Here is a 21,637-nt window from a genome sequence, read left to right as displayed (position 1 = left end):
AACACGAGACTCCGGCAATGATGGAGATAGAAGGGAAAGTGGAAAAGGAAGAGATGGGATGGCTTGAGAGTTGAGATATGGGTAATGGTGTCAAATACAGAAACTGTTTGATGGAAAGAGTAACAAAGAAGTTATATCGGAGATTCAGGGGGAGAAGTCTTATTAGATCAATCGAGAAAAGACCAACATTTGTGGCCACACATTGAGTCAGAGGTGGGCCAGCAAGGCCGTCTCTGCTGGCCTAGAGATTGTCAGAATCAGACAATAATATTTTTATAATTTAATATATATTTTCATTAATGCTATATGTATTTTACGAAGTTCGTTCCCATCAGTATATTAAGGTGATTTCATTGCTACTCTCTCCCTCAGTTGCACTGCTCCCAGTGCAGCTCATAAATTAGAGCTTTTATCTAATTAGATTTTTTACCTGTGCTCTCCACCTCTCCTGGTGAAAAATCTACCCTGAGGCCTTCAGAATGTCGAGTGAATCCCCTTTGATGTTGAAGCAAATGGGGACGATGTTGTTGGTTGTCATTCTTTAACCAATCAGATTTCGAGTTAGCCATGTTGGGCGTATTCTTTGACACGCTGGAGCCTTCTAGCTGGCCTAACTGCCTACGTTAGCATTTTTCGTGTGGCGTGATCAGAGAGCCAGTTAGCTAACTGAAAACTAGCTAGCACGTAACGTAGCATTTCTATAAATAAGCGCACAACTTTATCTGTGATGAACGCTGCACTTTCCGTCGTTTTCATGCAGGGAGCGCTGTAAACCTACGCACCCCCTGTATGAACGACGGAGGCGCAGGGACAGACGTTTGATTACGTTGGGATCGATCTGCAGATGGCGGTTTTTCGCACGGCCAGCAGCTCTATGTCGCCTTATCTTGATCCCGCAATCCCAAACAGGTGAAAGTCCGCATCGAACCGAACCCCCAGCAAGGCCATCTACTTAACGACGAGAGAATTCACACGAAATGTCGTTTTCAATTAAATCTTCCAGATGTAAAATGATCTAATTCAAAACAATACAATTCAAAGATGTTTAATTTAAAAACTTCAAAACGGAGCATCGGGTGCCTGCGTGAATGCGTCGTTCGTGTGCAATTTCTTATGACTTTCCTGGCCGAAGGCCCTAGTCATCTATGATTTATTTAAACTTTCGTAACGTTTAGATTTTTAGATGTAGTGCTTTAGATTTTGTTATCTTTCTGTGGGGAAGCCTGTTGAATCCTGATTGTGTTATTTGTGTTTTACGGCATTATTGCTTGCGTGGTGGTCGTATGAGTTGTTGTGAGTTTGTTCCTGTTTCTTTGGTAATGACATTGATTTGGGCTATGCAATGTATATTTGTGATGCAGCATCCTGTCATCCTGCGTAATAGTGGTACATCCTTGATGGTTTCAGTCACCATGTATTCATGTCTCTGCAATTAGTGGATTGTAACTCTCATAGGTGTTGAGCCTCGTGTTAAATCACTTTATTTCACTCGATAAAGGTTACTGTCACTGTGAATATGGGGTGGTTACGTTGAATGACAATAGCCTATAGCCCTAGTGTCATGGTGAGGTTATTCGAAGGCGGTTTAATTGCGGGAAGATAGCACTGAAGGCCTCGGTGTAAAATACACGGCCTGCTACTGCATTTAGTATATTGGGAACGAGGTCCAAGGGAATATCCTGCTTCACAACTCGAAGCCGGGCATTACAGTGAAATTTAAGCAGCTTAAGCTTTAGACAGGCTGGAGGGAGTTTGAGCCAAGTATCCGACATTGTGCAGAAGACTAAAGACCACGAGGGAATACAGTACAGGGTGCGTGCTGGCAACTCGTGGACTATCACGCCCCCTGATGACCAAGACACGAATGGCGCAGACTTTCGAATGTTTTATATTTTTGACATCCGCATTGTCGACTGAGGGCATAGATTGACAATACATTTTTGTTGAAGTTATGTTGTTTCACGTGCACTTAAAGTGCACTTTGTTGAATAAATGGTCAAATGATGCACCTGGTGGCTGAATGTAAAACAAACGTTGCATTTTATGGCGAATTATGCAATCCTGAAAGTCTCTACATAAACTGTGTAATAAACGATGTTTTTGCCATGAAGAAACTACGGACTCTTATTTTGACCTGCACATGCTCGCTTGCCCACGAGCTCTGCAATGCTTTGCATCTGCTTGCACATCTCCGGATTAAAGTCTCCACATTGCTCCATGTACTTCAGCACTGCGTAAGCTGCAGACTTCGCGTCGGCTGCTTCAACCACCCCAAACCTTTCTCCATCCTTTTCCATGTGCTCCTCCCCACTGTCGCCATCCTCATTTGGCACAATTAAGTTCCTATGTTTAGTTTGCTCGTTACATGACGAAGGATTGCGAGGGTTATCAAACATTTCCTCCTCCACCTCATCATTATGAGTCAGCCACTTTTCAACATCAGCTTTATCCACATCACACAAAAGGGGCAGTTGCTTCATCCTCTCCAAGAATGCTACAGTCGAAGGCTCCTCAGCCTCCTCTGATCCATGTGTTTTTTCTGCTCCGCTTGCTTCCTCCAACTCCCCAAACTTCCAAAGCTTCGTAAAACACTTCTGCAGACTCTCTGGCCGTACATCCTCCCAGGCAGAGGCAGTGTCGACAAGGGCGTCGTTAATAGAGTGCTGCCCCCACGATCTTAAAGCACGCTCGACTTGGACGTCGGGTAAAGTTGGCGGTCGCAGCATCCGCCCTAACAGCCTCCAGCGGTAGTGCGTCTTGAAGGCATGGATGGCACTCGACCACATTGGACGCAGGGGAGAGACGGAGCCAGCCGGCAGCCACACCAACCTGATGTCTCCACAGTCGCTCTCAATGCTGGCTTGTGTGCGCCAATGCACGTGGTCTAGGAAGAGGACAGCTCGCTCGGGCAATTTTTTGGCACGCAAGTGCTGCCGGATGGCTGGCACAAACCTTTGCTTGAACCATCTTTGCAGCATCGCAGCTTCCACCCCACGTGCGCTGTAACGCGTGTTGTAGTCCACTGGCAACGCTTCCAGGCCTTTGAAGACCCTCAGCCACTTCGCCTTGCCCACCACGGCGAGCTTAAGACGGTGCGTCCCGCTAGCATTGGCACATAAGAGCACCATGACTCTGTACCCAGCAGCTCCGCTGTCTGGAGAGGTCTCGGCGCTGCGTGACACCATGCTCTTTGAGGGCAAGCGCTTCCAGAAGATCCCCATGTCAACCGCATTGTAGACCTGCTCGCGTGTCAGACCTGCATGCTTTGCCTCCTCCAGTGCCACCCTGAGCGGATCCATTTCCATAGGCCCAGACAGTGGCGGCAATAGTTGGATGCCGTGGCGGCTGCTGAAGTCTTTGAGCCAGTCTGAGCTCGCCGCGAAAGGCTCTTCAACTTCCATTTGTTCGTGCAGTCGTAAGGCATTCGAGCAGAGCGCAGGGCCATCTATGTTCACGCTGCACGCCCGCATCTGGCGGAACCATTCGAAGATGGCATCATCAAGATCGGCCAGGGTTGCCTTGGTCATGCGTTTGCACTTGGCAGGTTCAGCTAGCCTGTCCACACCCGCCACGTACCCCAGGATCTTGTCCGCCATGCGCCTGATGTCGTAGACCGTCGACGTGCCAACGCCGTACTCGGCCACGAGCGAGGACACCGTCTCGCCTTGACGCAGCCTTCTGATTAGCTCGACCTTCTGCTCAATGGTCAGCAGCTTATAGATGCCCCTGCGGTCAATCTTGATAGGTTGTAAGCACAAAAAGAAAACAACTGTTGGGGTTGTTTGCTTTTCAGTTACATTGTCAGTAACATTATACACACGTGCACGAGACAACCGAGGTGTGAGGAAACTTTATCACTTTGGGGCTTTGTGTATTAGGAGCTTTGCTCTGAGGATGCCACTCCCTCAGAGTGATTTCATAGTGACAGGAAATGTTGCTATGTGTAATCCCAATGTTTTTAATTGGCAAATTTTGACTGATGTTGGCACACAATGGCCTCCTGTATTTGAGTAACATCACAGGATGGTGAAAAATGGTGCAACCCCCCCCCCCACCCCCATGACTGGCAGGGTATGGGGGAGGTCTTCATTGACAAAGGGTGAATTATATATTTGTTATAAATCCAATCTTTATTTGATCCTTATGGCGGTACCCCAGGGTACCAAATAATAAAAAATGGCCAAGGCAATTAAATATATTATTTCTGAGACACTATTTTTTCCAGGGGTGTACTTAACTCTGCAACTGGGGTACCAATCAATCCGAAATCAGTGCTACTCCGCGATGTTGAAACGCAGCGAGGACGAACGCTCGTAATGCACCATAGCGGTGCATCGTGTACAGCTCGTCGAGATGAGTCGATTGCCGCATCGCCGACCATCAACAGACTAAAAATGACTGCATCACAGACATTATGCGAGAGCCGGGCTACTATGGTAACCCGGGGTACCGCCATAAGGTTCATTTGTATATACTCTACCACACCAATTCGGATATCAGATTACTTCCCGAGTAAAGCCCATTTACCAGAATAGGTTGACACCCAATCCAGGCACTTGAAAGAGGATTGGTGGATCATGAAGATTTATACATTTTCAAACCAAAACGGGCTGTGAGGTTGCCAAATTGCAGTAACTTGATTTAATCAACAATCCATTTGTGCAGATACTTAAATATAAGCTGCTTATATGCGTGAGGGTACACGGCTCATTAATAGATTTGGCCATAAAGCTGAAAGCAGGATCCTTCTGAAAAAGGGTCTTGGGAATTAGGGAGGCTTTCCTGGAGAAAGGACATTATCTCACTACAACAACACCAACTACATGAATAAAAATAACATGTGGGTATGTATCTTGAACTTCTTTCGCACCGTACATAGCCATCCGTGCTAATCGAAGGTGCAGAGTGAGAAGCTTTTATAGGTCTTTCGCCCCAGCATGCTTGTATATTAAAAAAATGCAAGAGATATACTCAACTACACATTACTGAAATATACGTTTAATATGCAAAACTCATTAGAATCCAGTCCTAAAGGTGTGGATGCACAAACCAGCAGAATATTTAACACTATCCAATGTTATAGGCACCAACACATACATCCGGAATTACTTTATTGGTTACTCAAGAATTAACCCTTAGAACTAAGGATTTGAAAATGAAAGAAATCAATGCAGTTAAATTGATTTAAGTAAATAATTTATGAGTGATGCACGTATTCATTAGTATGCACATCTCTGTTAGTTTGCATCTGTTACATTACAATTTTGGTATCATCTTATTGTAACCTGGTGAAATACAGTCTATGAAAACCCAATACAACTATAACAAAAGCTAAAATAACATTTAAAAAGTAGAAATTTTGGGGAAAAAGCACACGTACAATTAAATCATGTTTGAATACAGATACATCGTCAACTCTCAATTTTCTGAGGCAATTGGGCGGGTCAGATGAAAGAAAAACGCATGAGGGTATACCAATGTATGTATTATTTACCTACATAGAATAAAGATTCACATTTTTTGGGTGCTTGACCCAACATCTAAATGCACGTGACACAATGTCTCATCTCAACCATTCCAATGCCCAGAGGTAGTTTTCTTTTTTAGCCTTGGGGAGAACCCCCCTGAAGACAGCGGTCCCTGTGCGGCACAAGGTGACGCAGCACCAGCCTGCAAGTGGGCATTCGTCTGCCGGTCGGAGGCAATGTTGCTGTTGGTACTGTAATTCCAATTAAAAATGTGATTAATTATTCAACTCTGGAAAGTTTAGAGCACCACACTGGCGCACATAGCTTTCACTCTACGTCCACTGTAAAGTAGACGGTGCGTATTTTTGGTCAATGCCTTCAGTATTACCGAAAACCGTTGCAACAATCGAACCCAACCACTACTTGGCCATCTCACCTCTCCCATTTATAATTGTGGGGAATTCATAAACAGTTGGCCTAGGAAAATTCTAGTTACACCCACCATAGAAATGTAGAATCACACCACTGGCTCAGGGCTGTAAACAGGAGACTAGTGCAGTGCCACCCATGCTCAATTCAGCAGGAGACAACTTTAACGAAAAAAACCCCACATGCTGCGTTGTTCACCTTGTACTGCCAATGAAAATCTCTCACCGACATGACAAACTCGATGGTTTGATTAAAGAGTGGAATACCACTGAATGATCCATACAAAGCTCTGATTATGTAACTAATGCTCAAAGTGACTTCAAGAGTCTCCTTGATTGAACAGCTTTAAGCTATAGATTGTTCTTCTTGGTTCTTTCGGTAAAGTCACGTAGAAGGGAAATAATAAAATAATTAAAATAAAACATATTAAAATAAAATTCTCACGACGTTTCGACCATAACGCAAGCAGCCGTCCTCAGGTGAAGAACAGGGCTGTCGGAAAGACAGCGTCCCAATGAGTTGGGGAATGTTATATTATTGTCTTCTTTTTATTCTTTTATTATTTCCCTTCTACGTGACTTTACCGAAAGAACCAAGAAGATGAATCCCTGCAGTCACGAAAGCTTTAAATCGAAATCTATAGATTCTTATTAATTCTATAATTGAAGCTTTCGTGAAAGCTTCAAAAAAATTTAAATTAATAAAAGTAAAATAAAATAATTCTTGGAATTTCTCTTACTTGATACAGCTATCGTGCTGTGACGGTTCCACCTGAAGACGGAGGCTTGTGTTGCCTCCGAAACGTCGTGATTTTATTTATTTATTTTACTTTTATTAATTTAAATTTTTTACCTACGTGACTTTACCGAAAAAACCTAAGAATAAGATTCTTATTAAGTCCGCCACATTTTTGCCGATTCATATATAATTGATTATTTATTACTTTTAAAAAGCTAACTTATATGCTTCAACCAATAAGAGTGATTCCATCATCACCAGCCTTCTCAATGCTCCATCTCCACAGTAGTCTTCTTCTCGGGCACGTTTCCCTTCCTTGCTATTCCGTCACGCGTCTCATCCATCAGTCAGCATTGCATCTTAATTTTGTTGTGCCCAAATCCAAATATTTGTCTGAATAGTGCATCTGATGTCTCAAATTTATTTTTATTCCATGATCCAACTGCTCCTCTTTTTGTCACTCACTATAACTTTCAACTTGCATTTCTCTATGATTTGTGCCCTTTATCAAAAGCCATATTTGTATTTCACAATGGAATTGCATGTTATTCAGTCAAAAGTGAGCCAGTTATCCAAGCTGTTATACCAAGGTCATAATTAATATATATACAACTGTTCACAATGAAACACTGTTTCATTGAGACGATATACGATCAGGAATCTATGATTCGAAATGGGAGTCGGGCAAAGGGATACTGCAACATTAGTGAGATAGCCATGTAATTGGATGTTTGGCCTCTATAAGCTCATCGTAGTCGAGCAATGCGGGCCAGAACGAGGAGACTTTCCTGAGCGTAGGTGTCCATGACCATGAAGCAAATGCCTGATGGCTTCCTTGCGTAAAGACACGGAGAGTTTGGATTTGATCTTACGGCGGGTGCCGAGGAGCTGCACCATCTCCTGGTGGTCCGTGTCTGGCTGTTGCTCCAGAAACTGCATCACTGTTTCCAGAGCCATAAGGGCACTCCTTGCACTGATTTCATTCTGGGCAGGAGGGTCATCATCTTCGTTAACCTCATCATCCCCATCGACATCCTCGACACGATTCTGCTCTGCTACATGCTCATGATTTTCTCCAGTAATGTTAGCCATACAATGCCCATCTAGCACAATGCCACTAGTTTTATTTTGAAAGCAACTAGCACTATAATCTGTATGGCCATAATTTTCCCCTGCTCCGTCCTCATCTTTGGGAAGTTTGTAGCTGGGCTGATTGTCATCCCAGGTGCACCCAGTCTGCATGTTTTCCTCATATCCATCTCTGCACCCGAGTGTCTTCCCTGTCTGCCAATGGAGAAGTGCCATGTTCGTTGCCTCATGTCGATGTCCATTCTCAGGTTGCGCCGGACTGAAAGTTGTGAGCTTCTCACCGCTGGGCCAGAGCTCATGCCAGGAGGCCATGAGCGTCGCTGTTTCTATCTGCGTCCATGCGGCCACGGCTCCAAGCAGCACGTCCATCACTACGTGCTCCTTTGGGGAGGTTAACGCATCTTCCGAGTGCTTGCTAAGCCGGCCGCGCATAAAATGTTGATGGAGGCTCTGTACAACACCCTGTTCCATGGGCTGAAGCTTCAGTGCTGCGCTTGGAGGCATGTACACTGCGAAAATATGGCAGTTATTTGATACTGAATGCAGGGGGCGTGCTTCAGGGTGGGATGGTGTATCTGCCAGGACCAGGACAGCTTTGTGGGCCAAGCCCTGGGTACTAAGGTGGTCTTTCACGGCAGGGATGAAGTTGTGGTGAAACCAAGTCATGCAGATGTCACTGTAAGACTGCGTAGGGTTCTGCTGGAAGTAGACAGCTGGTAGGAACCCCTCGTTCAGACCATTAAGGACCCTACTCTTGCTAGCTCGACCAATAAACGCCAGAGGGAGCCGATGAGTTCCAGCTGCATTTGCACAGCATAACACAGCAATCGGCTCCTCATCATCAATAAAGTCAGGAGCAGCCATTGCCGTGCCAGCCACTGAGACACCCTTCCAGTGCAATTCCAACTCTGTGGCTCCATACAACTGATCCGGCACCAGGGCGTGTGCATCTACTAGCCTAAGGAACCGCCTACAAAAGGCGGACGTGGCACAATCTTCAGTGGAGAATCTTTCTGGTTGAGGATTAAGGCCATGAATGCCATGTCGGTGCATAAACCGGTGCAGCCACCCACAACCAACATTGAGGGGCTCAATTATTCCAAGGTCACGGTGCAACTGCTGGGCCTGCTCGACAACCGCACGGCTTGAGATGGACTTGCCCGCGGCTTGTCTCTGCTTGAACCAGGAGAAAAGTGCCGAGTCCAACTGCTGCACGACAGTAGTCTTTGTGCTATTCCTTCGCAAGGGCATTTCTGTGTTGTTGGATGCTGACACGTGCGACAGGATTTTGTCCCTGCTGGGGTGAAGGTGATGGGCAGTATTTTTACCGCATCCATGCTCAGCAGCAAGGTGAGATGCAATATCAACATTGTTGAACCTCTTGATAACCTGCACCTTCTTGTCCAAAGTGGGCATGGGATTCCTCCGCTTGCCGCTTGAAGACAACTTGTAACAATCAAGGATAACATCAAAAGAATGACACACCACAAGCACAGTGAGTTTCCTCAGCCTCAGAGTTTCTCAACTACATTCAAGCTTTAGTAAAATATAATGCAGCATTGGCATGGGTTATCGACTCTGCTATTCATCTAAATTATTTTCCCTGATATAATCACAGTGTCTGTCGACATCTGGATTGGATTGAAATCTCAATGTTTTGGAGAGTCAAATCTGACAACCAATCACATCAAGCAATTTTGGCCAAATATCCCAATATTTAAATATTACCTGCAAATTCCTCTAATCCCCTCACTGGCTCCAAATTAAATTCCAGATACATTTCAAGATCATGCTCACCATTTTCAAGATCCTCCATGGATTTTCCATGGCCTAATTTTATCCTCTCATCTGACTCCACTCCCTTCCACACATTCTCCACTCCAATAGCCAAGGATTTCTATTCAAATCTAATTGTTCATTATGTATATGTCAGTGTCCTTAACGTCAGGGCATCTCCGAGTGCTTTACATGCTCTATACAATGCTGCCCTCTAATATTGGACTCCTTTCCCCAACCATCCATGCTGTTGCTCCTATTCAAATCTAGACTCTCCTTTTTCCCTCTGCCTATAAATGCCTCTCTATATATATAACTAGTGGACGTTTAAGAGCTGAACAATAATGCCCATGTCTCTCCATGGGAGAGAAGAAGCAAATGTGACCAAGCATCACTGCCTTGGTACAACTGCTGTGAAAGGAAAATGTAACCAAAAAAACAAACACCCCTTCTTTGCAGATATGCACATTGACTGTGTCTGAGGCTGACATGAGGTTGAGACGTTGATTGCGAGAAAATGAGACGAAAGTTGACAGTGGCTTAACCGCATCGCGGTGGTGTGATCTCTGCACCGTCAATGTCACGAGACATGTATATGAAATAATCTATGTTTTTTTGAATGGCAACTTCTCTGAAGTCTGCCCTGATCAATCTGATTTTAGCGTAGTAATGCCATGTGCTGTGTCACGGGAATCACTCATGTGACGATTTTATTTGTACCCCAGATGACAAAAAAACGCTGACTAAAATCGCGCCGATAGGACCACAAAATCGCGGCTCAAATACATCTCTTGAACTCTTAAATTGTTATTCTTGGTTCTTTCGGTAAAGTCACGTAGAAGGGAAATAATAAAATAATAAACATATAAAACAATAAAAAAATTTCATCAGGTGTGAAATCCACAGCAAGAAAATTTGCTGTGGATTTCACACCTAATAATGATTGCTTGTGCTGCAGTCGAAAAGTCGTGAGAATTTTTTTTCTATTTTTCTTATTTTATTATTTCCCTTCTACGTGACTTTACCGAAATAACCAAGAATATGATTCCCTACAGTCACGAAAGCTTTAAAAATCGAAATCTTAAATTGTTGCAAAAATTTTGGAGATTAACATAAAATAGGAATTATTGTGGATCACAAATGGGAAGATAACAAATAAAAAAACACATTACACTGTAGCTTAGTTATAGAATTATCATGGGACGTCTAGCAGCTGCTCCTCTTTTATTCTAGAGTAGGCTGAGATTAACTAAATAGGAAGTGAAACATCTTTACTGAAGCTGTGAACAATGTAGATTTATGAATGTTATTATATCCATCCCCGCAGACCACTATAAAGAAAATAACTCAGTGCAGATTAGTCAGAAATTGTAAGTTTGGATTTGCGACACTGTACTGCGCAAATTACCTATGGTGGTGAAATATGGAAACCCTTTCGAGAGTAATGTGTTAATGTTTGTGTATATTATCACATGCTTTAAGGATGTGTGTGTCAACTTGTATTTGCAGTTATCAAGTACATAATTGTATGTTTACGTACATTTAGTCATATGCAGTCAACAACAAAGCAAGTATTTTGAACAAATTTAAAATGTAAATGAACGCAAAAGAAAATAGGAATTTAGCTGCAAAACATAAAAAGAGATAAGGTGAAAAACAGGATAAATTCAGTGGTGGATGGGAAAAAACTGCAAATGAGAAAAAAGTACATGATATAAAAAAATATTGAAGCGTAATTACAAGCAAAATTTAAATATACAATTCAAATGTTTGGTTGTTACGCACAACACAGCACATGTTAGCACTATGTTGTGAAATTAAAATTAAGTTAAACAATAAAAGAAAACAGGTTTGAGATCAAAGTTGGGTGACCTTAACTCCAAATTCTGTCCGCAGCATCGCAGACATGCATTGTAGCCTTCCATCTAAGGCTGTTCCTTGTCCTCCCGATGCTTATCTGAAAATACCTGAGAATTCCACGACTAATAGGCAAATTAAGTCACTGCCCATGACTACATTTGCTTTTTAACTAATATGAGCAAATTGTACATAATAATAACAATAACATTAATAATATGGGTTATGGTAAGATCCGTGACATCGGTTAGGACTCATGTATCATAACATAGAAGTCACGGATAACAGGGTCGTATATTACAGGACCAAGCCTTGGCACGTTCACTGACTCTTTCAGAGGCGCACAGTTTGAACGCAACAGCCGGCCAGATTGTAACGGAGGGTATAATGACCATAATAGTGTGATGCGTCCGATTCACAGTGGACGAAAACTGTCGTGACATCATATTTCGTAAGAGTAGGCCAATGTTTGCATTCTTTCATATTCTGTAATATTACAAATTTGAAAGGTTACCTGCAAATTCAGATACATCGATACAAAATGTTGTATCTAGCAAAGGATTGAATGTATGTTTGAATTGAATTTGCATTTTGTGTATCTAAAGGATTCAATCTCTCTTTGCGTTGAATTTTCGTTGGGTGCTGAGTTGTTATCCGTTCACATTCTTAGCTTTCTATCTGTACATTGCAATTTCTTCCTACATGTTAAATCCCTCCTTAATGGCGCTTACGAGTATCTGAGGGCAGTATAACATAATGAATAACTCATCTCCTGTGACCCTCTTAGCTGATGCTCTACAGCTGTGTGTACTACTTTGCAGAGTGGGTCTGCACGTACAGGACTGTATGACAGTCATTGCAACAGCTGCCAACCACATGGAATATGTATGCATTTGTGCAAGATATGTTTAAATTCCAATTCAAAGACGCATGCATAGTCCCAAACTGTGTATATGCTGCATTAATAACTATTGTTTTATCGTCTTGGGGTGAATCTATCTGCAGTACAAAACACTTCTCTTTCCCAAGCTTTTATAATAACTGCGTGCAATTCAGGAAACGCGTTAACTCTCTCTTGATCTGTTGCAACTTTAACAGTACTGTTTGCTGCTGTCCCTTTTCACCTTTGTGTGAAACAACACAAAGCCTATTGGAAAGTGTCTCCTTGCACGAGCCGTAACAGATTGAGATGAGGTGGGAAAGGCAGATCTCACTACCTGTGCTCCGTCGCCTGCGAGGTCGATGTGCACGGGGCTGTCAGGGTTTGGTGACAGCGTAGTCGTCTTCACTCCATCGTCACACCTATGCACACGCCATCCATCACCGCACCACCACTGATCACTCTCCCTTCAGGAGCTTTAACTATCGGCGACGTTGTTCAAATATTTACCACTCAGTGGGTTCTTGCAAGCATAAATAAAACATACATGTTTGAGATAAGTACAAAGATTTAGGCATGAAAGCTATATTATCAACTTTTTAAATCTGTCTTACAAAATTACTTGTCCGGGCAATGCACAAAATTGTTCTGATACCTTTAGAGGATAGCAAGCTTGCCTATGAACAAACCACCCTTAAAGTGCCCAACTGTCAGATCCCGGAAGCTAAGCAGAGTTAAGCCTCGTTTGTACAATAATGGAAGTGACCAAACACTGCAATGCAAGGCCCTGCAAAAATAAAGCCTTCAGACCGAGTGAAACTTGCCTGGGTGAATAATTTGCATTACTATTCTACAGGAAAAGCTGTTGTCCAACATCCATGGGGAATGGAGGGTGCCGGTTAATCAAACATGCTTGTGATCAGAGTTAATACTTATTAAACTTGTCAGGAGGGCGAGCTCAACAGTTATCTAAAATTAGAAGAACGTTTGTGTCTTTTGGCTTTCCAAGTTTCATCAGATGCTCTTTCACTGCTAAAAACCAGTACAAAAATATTTCCTCATCCATGCATTACGTTGTGCCTTGTCCTCAATGCTCTTGGTTTCGTGCATTTTCCCACCATTAATAGCTTCATTATATGTGTGTCCGCTGCATTTGCACACACAGGTACAGTCAGGTGGCCCTTGTTCTACTTAAAACCAGCTGCACCAACCTCACCTGTACCAGCCAGGGTAAAAGTTGGCAAACAATGCCAAAAAAGGCCAATTTCATCAGCATTGGAGATCTGCTCTGGGGTTACGCTGTGCTTCTCAATCAATTTCTAGAAAATTTTACATTATGATCAGAAGATTTCTTTTTTCTCCAGACACATGAAGCCTTCTGATACCATGACAAAGTTTGAAGCAAAACAATCATCCATCTGAGCAAACACAGGCCTCGGTCATTTCCATTTGTCAGCATTGGGCCAGAAATTGGAGCTCCCTCCGAGCGTTTTAAGGCAAACCATTCAAACAATACCTTGTCGAATTGTTTCAATTTTAGTTTGTGCAGAGCACGGGGCATTGTTCAATTGCTTTACTTGTCTTAAAATTTGTCACGAACTGGATTAACTCTGCCTTCTGCGCCTTGATATTGTAGATCGTAGACGAGCCGACATTGAATTCCTGCATCAACCGGTTCGTGTTCTCTCCTCTCTCCAGGCGCTTAATTACATCTTATTTATGCATAATCGTCAACACAACACACTTTCGGTTCTGTCCTCTGCTCTTTGATGGCAGTATTGGTAGCCATAGTTGCAGGATGGGCGAGATATATTCAGTGATAAAGTCAGGATACAACACAAGCACATCACCATCACAATGGAGGATGTTTACAATTGAGTCTTCCGCTAGCGACACCACTCGGCAGCTTCCTGAGAGCTTCCAAGAAGCCAGATAGCAATCGGAATTTTTCAAGATACGCGAAGGAAGATTTGTATTGCCATCTATGACGGATGCCAATTAATAGAGCATTCCGGATGGTAAAGTGCCGAATAACAGAGCTTTTCCTGCATGATTATTATTTAGATTTGGTTCAGTGCTCCAGCATGGCGATTATTAGCCCCCGGTGAGTGAGACACCAGATTTAGTCTTTCAGACAATTACCCCGACAGCATTTGAATTCCTTGTTAATAACATTAACAAAAGCAAAAAATGGGCGTTCTCACCTGCTGCGCATACCCTCTGCGTGAACTCTGAGGTGAGCCCTGAGCTGCGAGGCCATCACGAAATCCCTGCCACACTCTCCGCATGCATGCACGCGTCCCACGGCGTGTGCCTTCTCGTGTTGGTGCAGCTCAGTGGCAAGCTCCGTGGCGTACAGGCACAGCCGGCACTGGTGCTTCTTGGTGCCCACGTCTCCCTCGTGCAGCAGCATGTGTCGCCGCAGCGAGTTCCGGTTCATAAACCTCCGCCCGCAGATGCCGCATGCCAGCCTGCCGCTCCCTGCTGCACCCACAGAACGTTGCTATCGACTCGCCACTCCAGGAGGCACGGCCGCTACTGCTGCATACCTTTGACGGTGCTCATTGCAACGAAAATCATCATCAGCCATTATCTATCGACTGCAGGAGGAAGGCCTCCCCAAACCATCACTATCTCTCATGGTCTTGCGATGCCACAATCCATCTAGCCCCTGCACACGCGCTGATATTATTGCTCCATCTCCGTAGTTGGCATCCTCTTAGGCGTGTTCGCTCCTTTGGATGCCACTTCATCATTAGTCTCGCTCACCGGCCATCATCCTGTGTGATGACGTGTCCTGCCCAAGTGTTCTTTTTAGCAGTGGAGTAAACATGACCACGGAGTAATAAAAACACACCGTAGAGCTTGAAATTATAACACTGTCACTAATATAAGAATAGGCTGGTAACACATGGCAGGTACAGTGGTGGGACAGGGACTGCTTCCAAGTGTAGAGGTGTAATTGTGTATGGGCACGGATGGCTAACAAACACAAGGGGCGTGGTTAGGGCCGTACACAGAGGAGGTGCTCACACCGACGTCCGCACCTGCATCCCCCACGGGCCCCTCCCGGGGGCCGAGTGCTATAAAAGGTGGTGAGCCGGAGGGCTCGAGGTCGAGTATTAGCTTAAACCAGCGAAGACTGAAGACCAGCTAGAATAGGCCCCGGAGCTCCCCTGGCTCGCTGTCCTTGTCAGGGCCGACCAGGGCAAGCCGGTGGCGTGTACCCGAGAGCCCAGACTGACGTTCTTATAAGAGCCGGTCTGGAGACTCAGGGTGCCGGGATCCCAGCTTGACCAGGGCTGGGATAGGTAGCCTCCCCTAGCTCCGTAGTGGAGGACTTGGGCGTAGGTTAGCGGGGTTAGATGTTGTGTCTCCCTGTAGCCGAGTGAAGGGGACGATACCCCCTTAAGTACTGTGTGTACCCGTTACTGTGCACACGTTGGTGTTAATAAATAAGTGTGCCTCCGACCCCGTCGTCAAGCCTCCTGAATACTTACTACACATGCACTCTAGGGGAAAGTGAGGACTATATGGATACTGCACGCAATTATTTTATTATTTATCCGACCTGGTGTGACTTCAATGTGAAATCTGAATTGCCGAGGTTTTACTGTAGTCACTCAGTGACAAGCATAATAGGAAAAATAATGCAAGACACAGCACCTTCATTCATGTCTCCCAGTTCCACCTCCACCTCGGCACAGCTCCCCATCACTGCATGGTCTCCCTGTGGGTCACACGTCACTGCAGGCCTCAAGGAAGAATGATAAGCCCTCAGCTGTTCCCTTTTAGTCTGAAGATCCTCTCTCTCGGCCTGAAAGTCGTCTTCTGAGACTGAGGTGATAAACAATGTTAAATATGTTAATATCACTGAATCACGTAAGCCATATTCTTGGTTCTTTCGGTAAAGTCACGTAGAAGGGAAATAATAAAATTATAAAAATAAAACATAATATCTTATTATGTTTAATTTTTGTTTATTATTTTTATTTTATTATTTCCCTTCTACGTGACTTTACCGAAAGAACGGAGAATATGAATCCATGCAGTCACGAAAGCTTAAAATCGACACGTAAGCCATGTTTTACAAGGCGACTATTCAAACACGCGTCAGACAGCTCACGCACACAGCCTTGGTGTGTGTATATTTTCTGAGCAGTGACATGGCCCAGCGGTAGCGCATTCGCCGGTGTTGCTGAAGTTCACGGTTCGAATCTGGCAGGCTGCCACGGTTAATACTGCAGGTGTTGAAACTGAAATACACTCCGTCTGCTTTATAGTGGTCGCAAAGATTCCGTGACGTCCTTCAAGAAGTGTTAGACCATTGTGTACAAGCAAAATTGTGCTAATTTTCCAAATTTGAAACGTTAACAGCAATTATTTAATTTGAAAGACAGCAACTTTGCCTCCTACTGTGAAACTAATGCAGACTGTCTGTGAAAAATAGCATCTTTATGACAGCCTTGAACTATAAAAATGGTGCAAACACCACTACTGAATTATTATTATACAGAACTGTTTGCATTTTTGGGTTGCATAATCTTTGAAAAGACATTATCATTACATTCTACAAACTTTTATCAAAAATCTCATTTAATGTAAAATGTCATGCCTCTAACCAAGACATATCACTTAAAGACTGTGGAGGCAAGTGGTGATAGTGACTACCTCTTAAGGCCAACAAGGCACTTGAGGGGGTCGTGTCGCAATCACCACACCAGGTTGCATTCATCTTTCCAGTGCTGATGTTAACATGCAATCAGCCACACCAGATACCCTTTTTAGCCTGAGTCTACCTATGGGAGGCCATGCCAATTGAAAATATCAACGACAAATGGTGCACATTATCAGAAATCGAACCTGGATCCCTGGAATCACGGTGCAGTGCACCTCCGATGAGCATGGTTGGCTATACACAGTGAGAAATAAGTTTAACATGCTTACATACAACATACAAACAATAGGCATTGACATACAGGCGTCCTGTTAATTCACACGTTCACACTCACAGCCGGTGCTCTCTTCTCCATGCTCTGATTTGATGAGCGGCGCTCTTGTCTCCCAGTCTCGCACAGCTACACAAGCAATGGACACATTATCGCACCAGCATGGCCCAGTCAGGAAAGACGACAATCATCAAGGCTAATGGAAAAAGTGACCTCCTGACATTACTGACTTAACAAAAAACACCCACAGAAAAAGTAATGGGGAAACCTTTCAAAGTGGGCAGCAGAGATACGTTTACTGTAGACTATCAATCTATCTTCTTGTTTCTTTCGGTAAAGTCACGTAGAAGGGAAGTAATAAAATAATAAAAATAAAACATAATAAAACAATTCTCACGACGTTTCGGCTACAACGCAAGCAGCCGTCTTCAGGTGAAGAATGAGACACTACCAAACTAGGAGCTTATATATAAGCTGCATTGGGGGTTGAAGAGCGCCTTAACAAAAAGAATGTGCATGTGAAGAGGGATTTAGCATATTCATGGAAAATGCGTAGGCGTTGGGCGGGGGGGTGTCAAAGTCATATTATGCCCATGCATTATGCAGGATCAGCAGCAACCAAGGGGGGTGCAGGGATTAGCAGTAACAAAGGAAAGGAATGTTAATGATATGTAGCTGCAGTTACTCAACAACACGTAGAAAACTAAAGTATAAACTACATAAAAAACTAAAGTATAAACTGCATCGCACCATCAGTATACTTACTATACTCTATAATAAGCTGAGTTACTAACAGCAAGTAATACATTACAATTTTACCTCGTAAAAATTCTATAATATGCTTATAGAATTTTTACGAGGTAAAATTGTAATGTATTACTTGCTGTTAGTAACTCAGCTTATTATAGAGTATAGTAAGTATACTGATGGTGCGATGCAGTTTATACTTTAGTTTTTTATGTAGTTTATACTTTAGTTTTCTACGTGTTGTTGAGTAACTGCAGCTACATATCATTAACATTCCTTTCCTTTGTTACTGCTAATCCCTGCACCCCCCTTGGTTGCTGCTGATCCTGCATAATGCATGGGCATAATATGACTTTGACACCCCCCCGCCCAACGCCTACGCATTTTCCATGAATATGCTAAATCCCTCTTCACATGCACATTCTTTTTGTTAAGGCGCTCTTCAACCCCCAATGCAGCTTATATATAAGCTCCTAGTTTGGTAGTGTCTCATTCTTCACCTGAAGACGGCTGCTTGCGTTGTAGCCGAAACGTCGTGAGAATTGTTTTATTATGTTTTATTTTTATTATTTTATTACTTCCCTTCTACGTGACTTTACCGAAAGAAACAAGAAGATGAATCCCTGCAGTCACGAAAGCTTTAAATCGAAAACTATCAATCTACTTTAGCAATGAGGGTGACATGACTCAGATAAAACAAATATATCGAATTAAATGGCAACTTATGCGATGTATATTATTTACCTATGTATAATATGGCCCTGTGTTTATTAATTAAATTAAATGGTTAATTTGGTGGTATGTTTGATTAATCCGCAAAGAGGATCTGCCCAAGGACAACAGTCAACTGTAGAATTTTATTCAAGAAATATTCCTCAATGCAGCCTCTTCCATAATACCTATAAAACTGAAAATGGCACCCAGATCCATCTAAGGTTAGGCTCCAGGATTCACAAATGAATGCTGTGCCAGGATGTTATGTTATGCTTCACTGAATCCGAGCTTACGTGCTTTCAGATTCGTTTGTTAATAACAGTCTGGCTACCGGCAAAGTCAATCCGTAGAATGGATTAGCAGCACCAAGAAAAAACAGGGTTCCACTGTAATTTAATTGATTCAATAATTGTTGGCGCACTAACAAGTCCCAATGTTTGGTTCTTTACTGAAAACTCAGGATTACGAGTTCACACACAAGCGCACACATGCACATAATGCGTGAACACTATCTCACCGGTGTCACTCAACTCTTCTTGCTTCACATTCGCTTCCATCCACATCTCACAGCCAGGGTTGTCGTCACACTCCTGTTTCACGAATGGCTCTGTGCACAGAAAAGCACCAGGAGTCCAGGCCTCCATGTCTGCGGGGGGAAAAAATAGCGCTTACGTAACCAATATAAATTGTGTTGCGATCGAAACGTCGTGAAATTTTGCTATTTTTATTTAATTTTTCTACTTGCGTGACTTGACCGAAAGAACCAAAGAGTAGAAATTTTTAGTTAAATACCTTTTATTTCATAGCAGCTAGCAAAAGTCCATAAAAAAGATAACACGTTTCAGTAATGATAACTCTTAATAATCTGGTAGCGGTGGCTAGGTTAAGACCAAAACACATATAATGCAAAACATGTAAATAGTCTATAAAAATATGTATACATTTTCCATGTGGAATGGGGGTTAAGAAATGTCATCTGTCTGTATTGCTGCTTAATCATTTTACTTGCCCACATGTTTGCGGACACAAGGACATTGAACCCGTATTAACGTGAATCTTTTTCACAAGCATGGTTAATCCACCTGACCCGGAAAATCCAACCACACAGATAATCGAGTGTTAACCTCAATTTCACGAATTTATCCAGAAAACCTCAACAAGTCTCAAGACTACAGAATTTTTAAAAGGATGCTGCACAAGATATTTTGGTCACTTCCTATTTACCTCTTTCAAAAAAAAAGTTAAAAGGATGAATGTATTCTCTTCGTTACATTTTTGCGTGTGATGACAATGTGTTCAGGAGCTAAACACCCAGTGTCGAGGTCTGCCAGCCACGACGAGAGGACTTCAGGAGAGAGCTTTGTGATACTCCGATCACCGTCTGGTCCAGTCTGCTCGTTTGTTTCTAACGCGGAGACAAAATAACCCTCGCAAATGTGATCCAAAATCAACTCAACTTTAGTATAAAGTCGTGTTATTATTCAGGAACTATAGAAACCAGCCAAACTGAGCAACGGGTTGTTCAAAGTTAAATGTGTTACGGTTCAATATGATCAAATACCTTCAAGAACAAACTTATTGGATCCTGCAATTCGTCCGAGATTAATTCGGCAGGCGGGAGGTCGCGAATAATTCCAGCAACATCGGTTCAACGCAAACTTTGGACACCGGTTTCGATGCTCCGTGTTTCATCAGCAGAGCCATGCTTTGCTTGAACCCCTCTGCCTGATCCCACGGAACCCACCTAAGTGTTGAGTGCAAGGTCCCTGGCTGTGGCAGCTGATCTCCAACCAACACTTTGGTCCATCCTCGTTGGCCACAGCTCGAGGCAAGCGATGATGAGAATGATCATTGATGAATTTCCATGGGACCGTGGTTTCGTTTAAAGTTATGTCGCGCGGCGACAATGAATCACGGTCGAAACACCTCCCCCCCCACCCTCCCGCACAGCGTGGACAGACACACGTCGAAGGGTGGACGAGTTAAGAGTTGCGCGCCCTTGAGACGCGCATTAACGCTTGGACGTTACGTCGCTTGAACGTCCACGTGCGCACGTTCGAAGTGGCAACGCCGGCGCCATTTACGACACTCACCGGGTGACGTCGCAGCGTGACGTCACACAGCCGCCGAGGTGACGTCACGTGCGAGCACGACGGCACAACGTCATGTCCTCGAGTCGGGAACGAGCGAGGGTGAGGGGCGAGGGAGACTGGGGACAGGAGGAGGGGGAGGCGGCGTGCGAAGGGCAGAGGCAGAAGGGAAGGAGGGCGAGAAGGAGGGCGAGGGAGACGCAGAGAAGGAGGGAGACGCGAGAGAGGCGCGTTGCACGCTTTGCGGACGCGCGATTCGGAATCGCCAGTGTATCGATTCTATAGTCATCGATACCGTGTACGATTCGATTCGTACGCGCGGCCGGAGCGGAAATTCGGCTGGGATATCGATTCCTTTCCGAGGGGCGAATCCGATTTCGATTCCTCGCGCTGATTGGCTACGGGCAGTTCTTAATCCTCTAATCCGGGTTGGGGTCACGTGATGCGACGAGCAGCGGCCCCGAACCATGGATTCGCTGGGAGCGACACGATGCATTTATCTTTTTTGTGTTATTTGTCAGGAATCTTTATGTTGACTGGAAGAATCTGATGAGCTGTGAAGTTCCTTTTTTTCGCAGATGTCCAGTAAGGGGCGGGTCAGAGAGCTACAACAACAAACAAAACAAAAATACGAGTGGAGTGCACAGGAAAGGAAAGCGAAGCAAGTCAGTAAATAATAACGTTTTTGGGTTAGATCGCGTTGGTAAACACATTTATTTTATTACATTATTGTATTTCTATTATTTTTATTTATTTTTACCTACGTGACTTTACCGAAAAAACCTAAGAGTATGAATCCTTGCAGTCACGAAAGCTTCAAATCTAGAATTAGATCGCGTTATTTATAAATGTGTCGTAACCCTCCACCACCCGACACGGCCAATCAGCAAAAAAAGTGTC

General features: G+C 43.7%; 1 protein-coding gene across 8 annotated transcripts; it reads right to left on the bottom strand.

Moving 5' to 3' along the window:
• Window positions 1-1,978: 1,978 nt before the first annotated feature.
• LOC133345032 (jerky protein homolog-like) lies at window positions 1,979-21,000 on the bottom strand. Of its 8 annotated transcripts, XR_009755403.1 has the most exons (8): window positions 20,741-21,000; window positions 19,165-19,293; window positions 17,244-17,315; window positions 15,904-16,074; window positions 14,442-14,721; window positions 12,575-12,659; window positions 6,750-9,170; window positions 3,596-6,467 (listed from the first exon to the last, which is right to left on the bottom strand). XR_009755403.1 is itself a non-coding variant. In XM_061555408.1 (7 exons), the coding sequence occupies exons 2-7, from the start codon at window positions 19,289-19,291 to the stop codon at window positions 2,115-2,117; spliced, it is 2,358 nt and encodes a 785-aa protein (XP_061411392.1). In that variant the 5' UTR covers window positions 19,292-19,293; window positions 20,741-21,000; the 3' UTR covers window positions 1,979-2,114. The 8 variants fall into 8 exon arrangements, 7 of the variants coding, with proteins under 7 accessions (XP_061411392.1, XP_061411388.1, XP_061411389.1 ...); XM_061555408.1 differs by lacking the exon at window positions 6,750-9,170 and having other exon boundaries at window positions 1,979-3,737; XM_061555404.1 differs by lacking the exon at window positions 3,596-6,467 and having other exon boundaries at window positions 6,481-9,170.
• Window positions 21,001-21,637: the final 637 nt, after the last annotated feature.

The sequence above is a fragment of the Lethenteron reissneri genome, chromosome 21, assembly GCF_015708825.2.
Source record: "Lethenteron reissneri isolate LAM-NWPU_2019-01 chromosome 21, ASM1570882v1, whole genome shotgun sequence".
Lineage (NCBI taxonomy): Eukaryota > Metazoa > Chordata > Hyperoartia > Petromyzontiformes > Petromyzontidae > Lethenteron > Lethenteron reissneri.
Note: the sequence above shows the minus strand (reverse complement) of the source record. Positions and strands in the feature narration are given on the sequence as shown.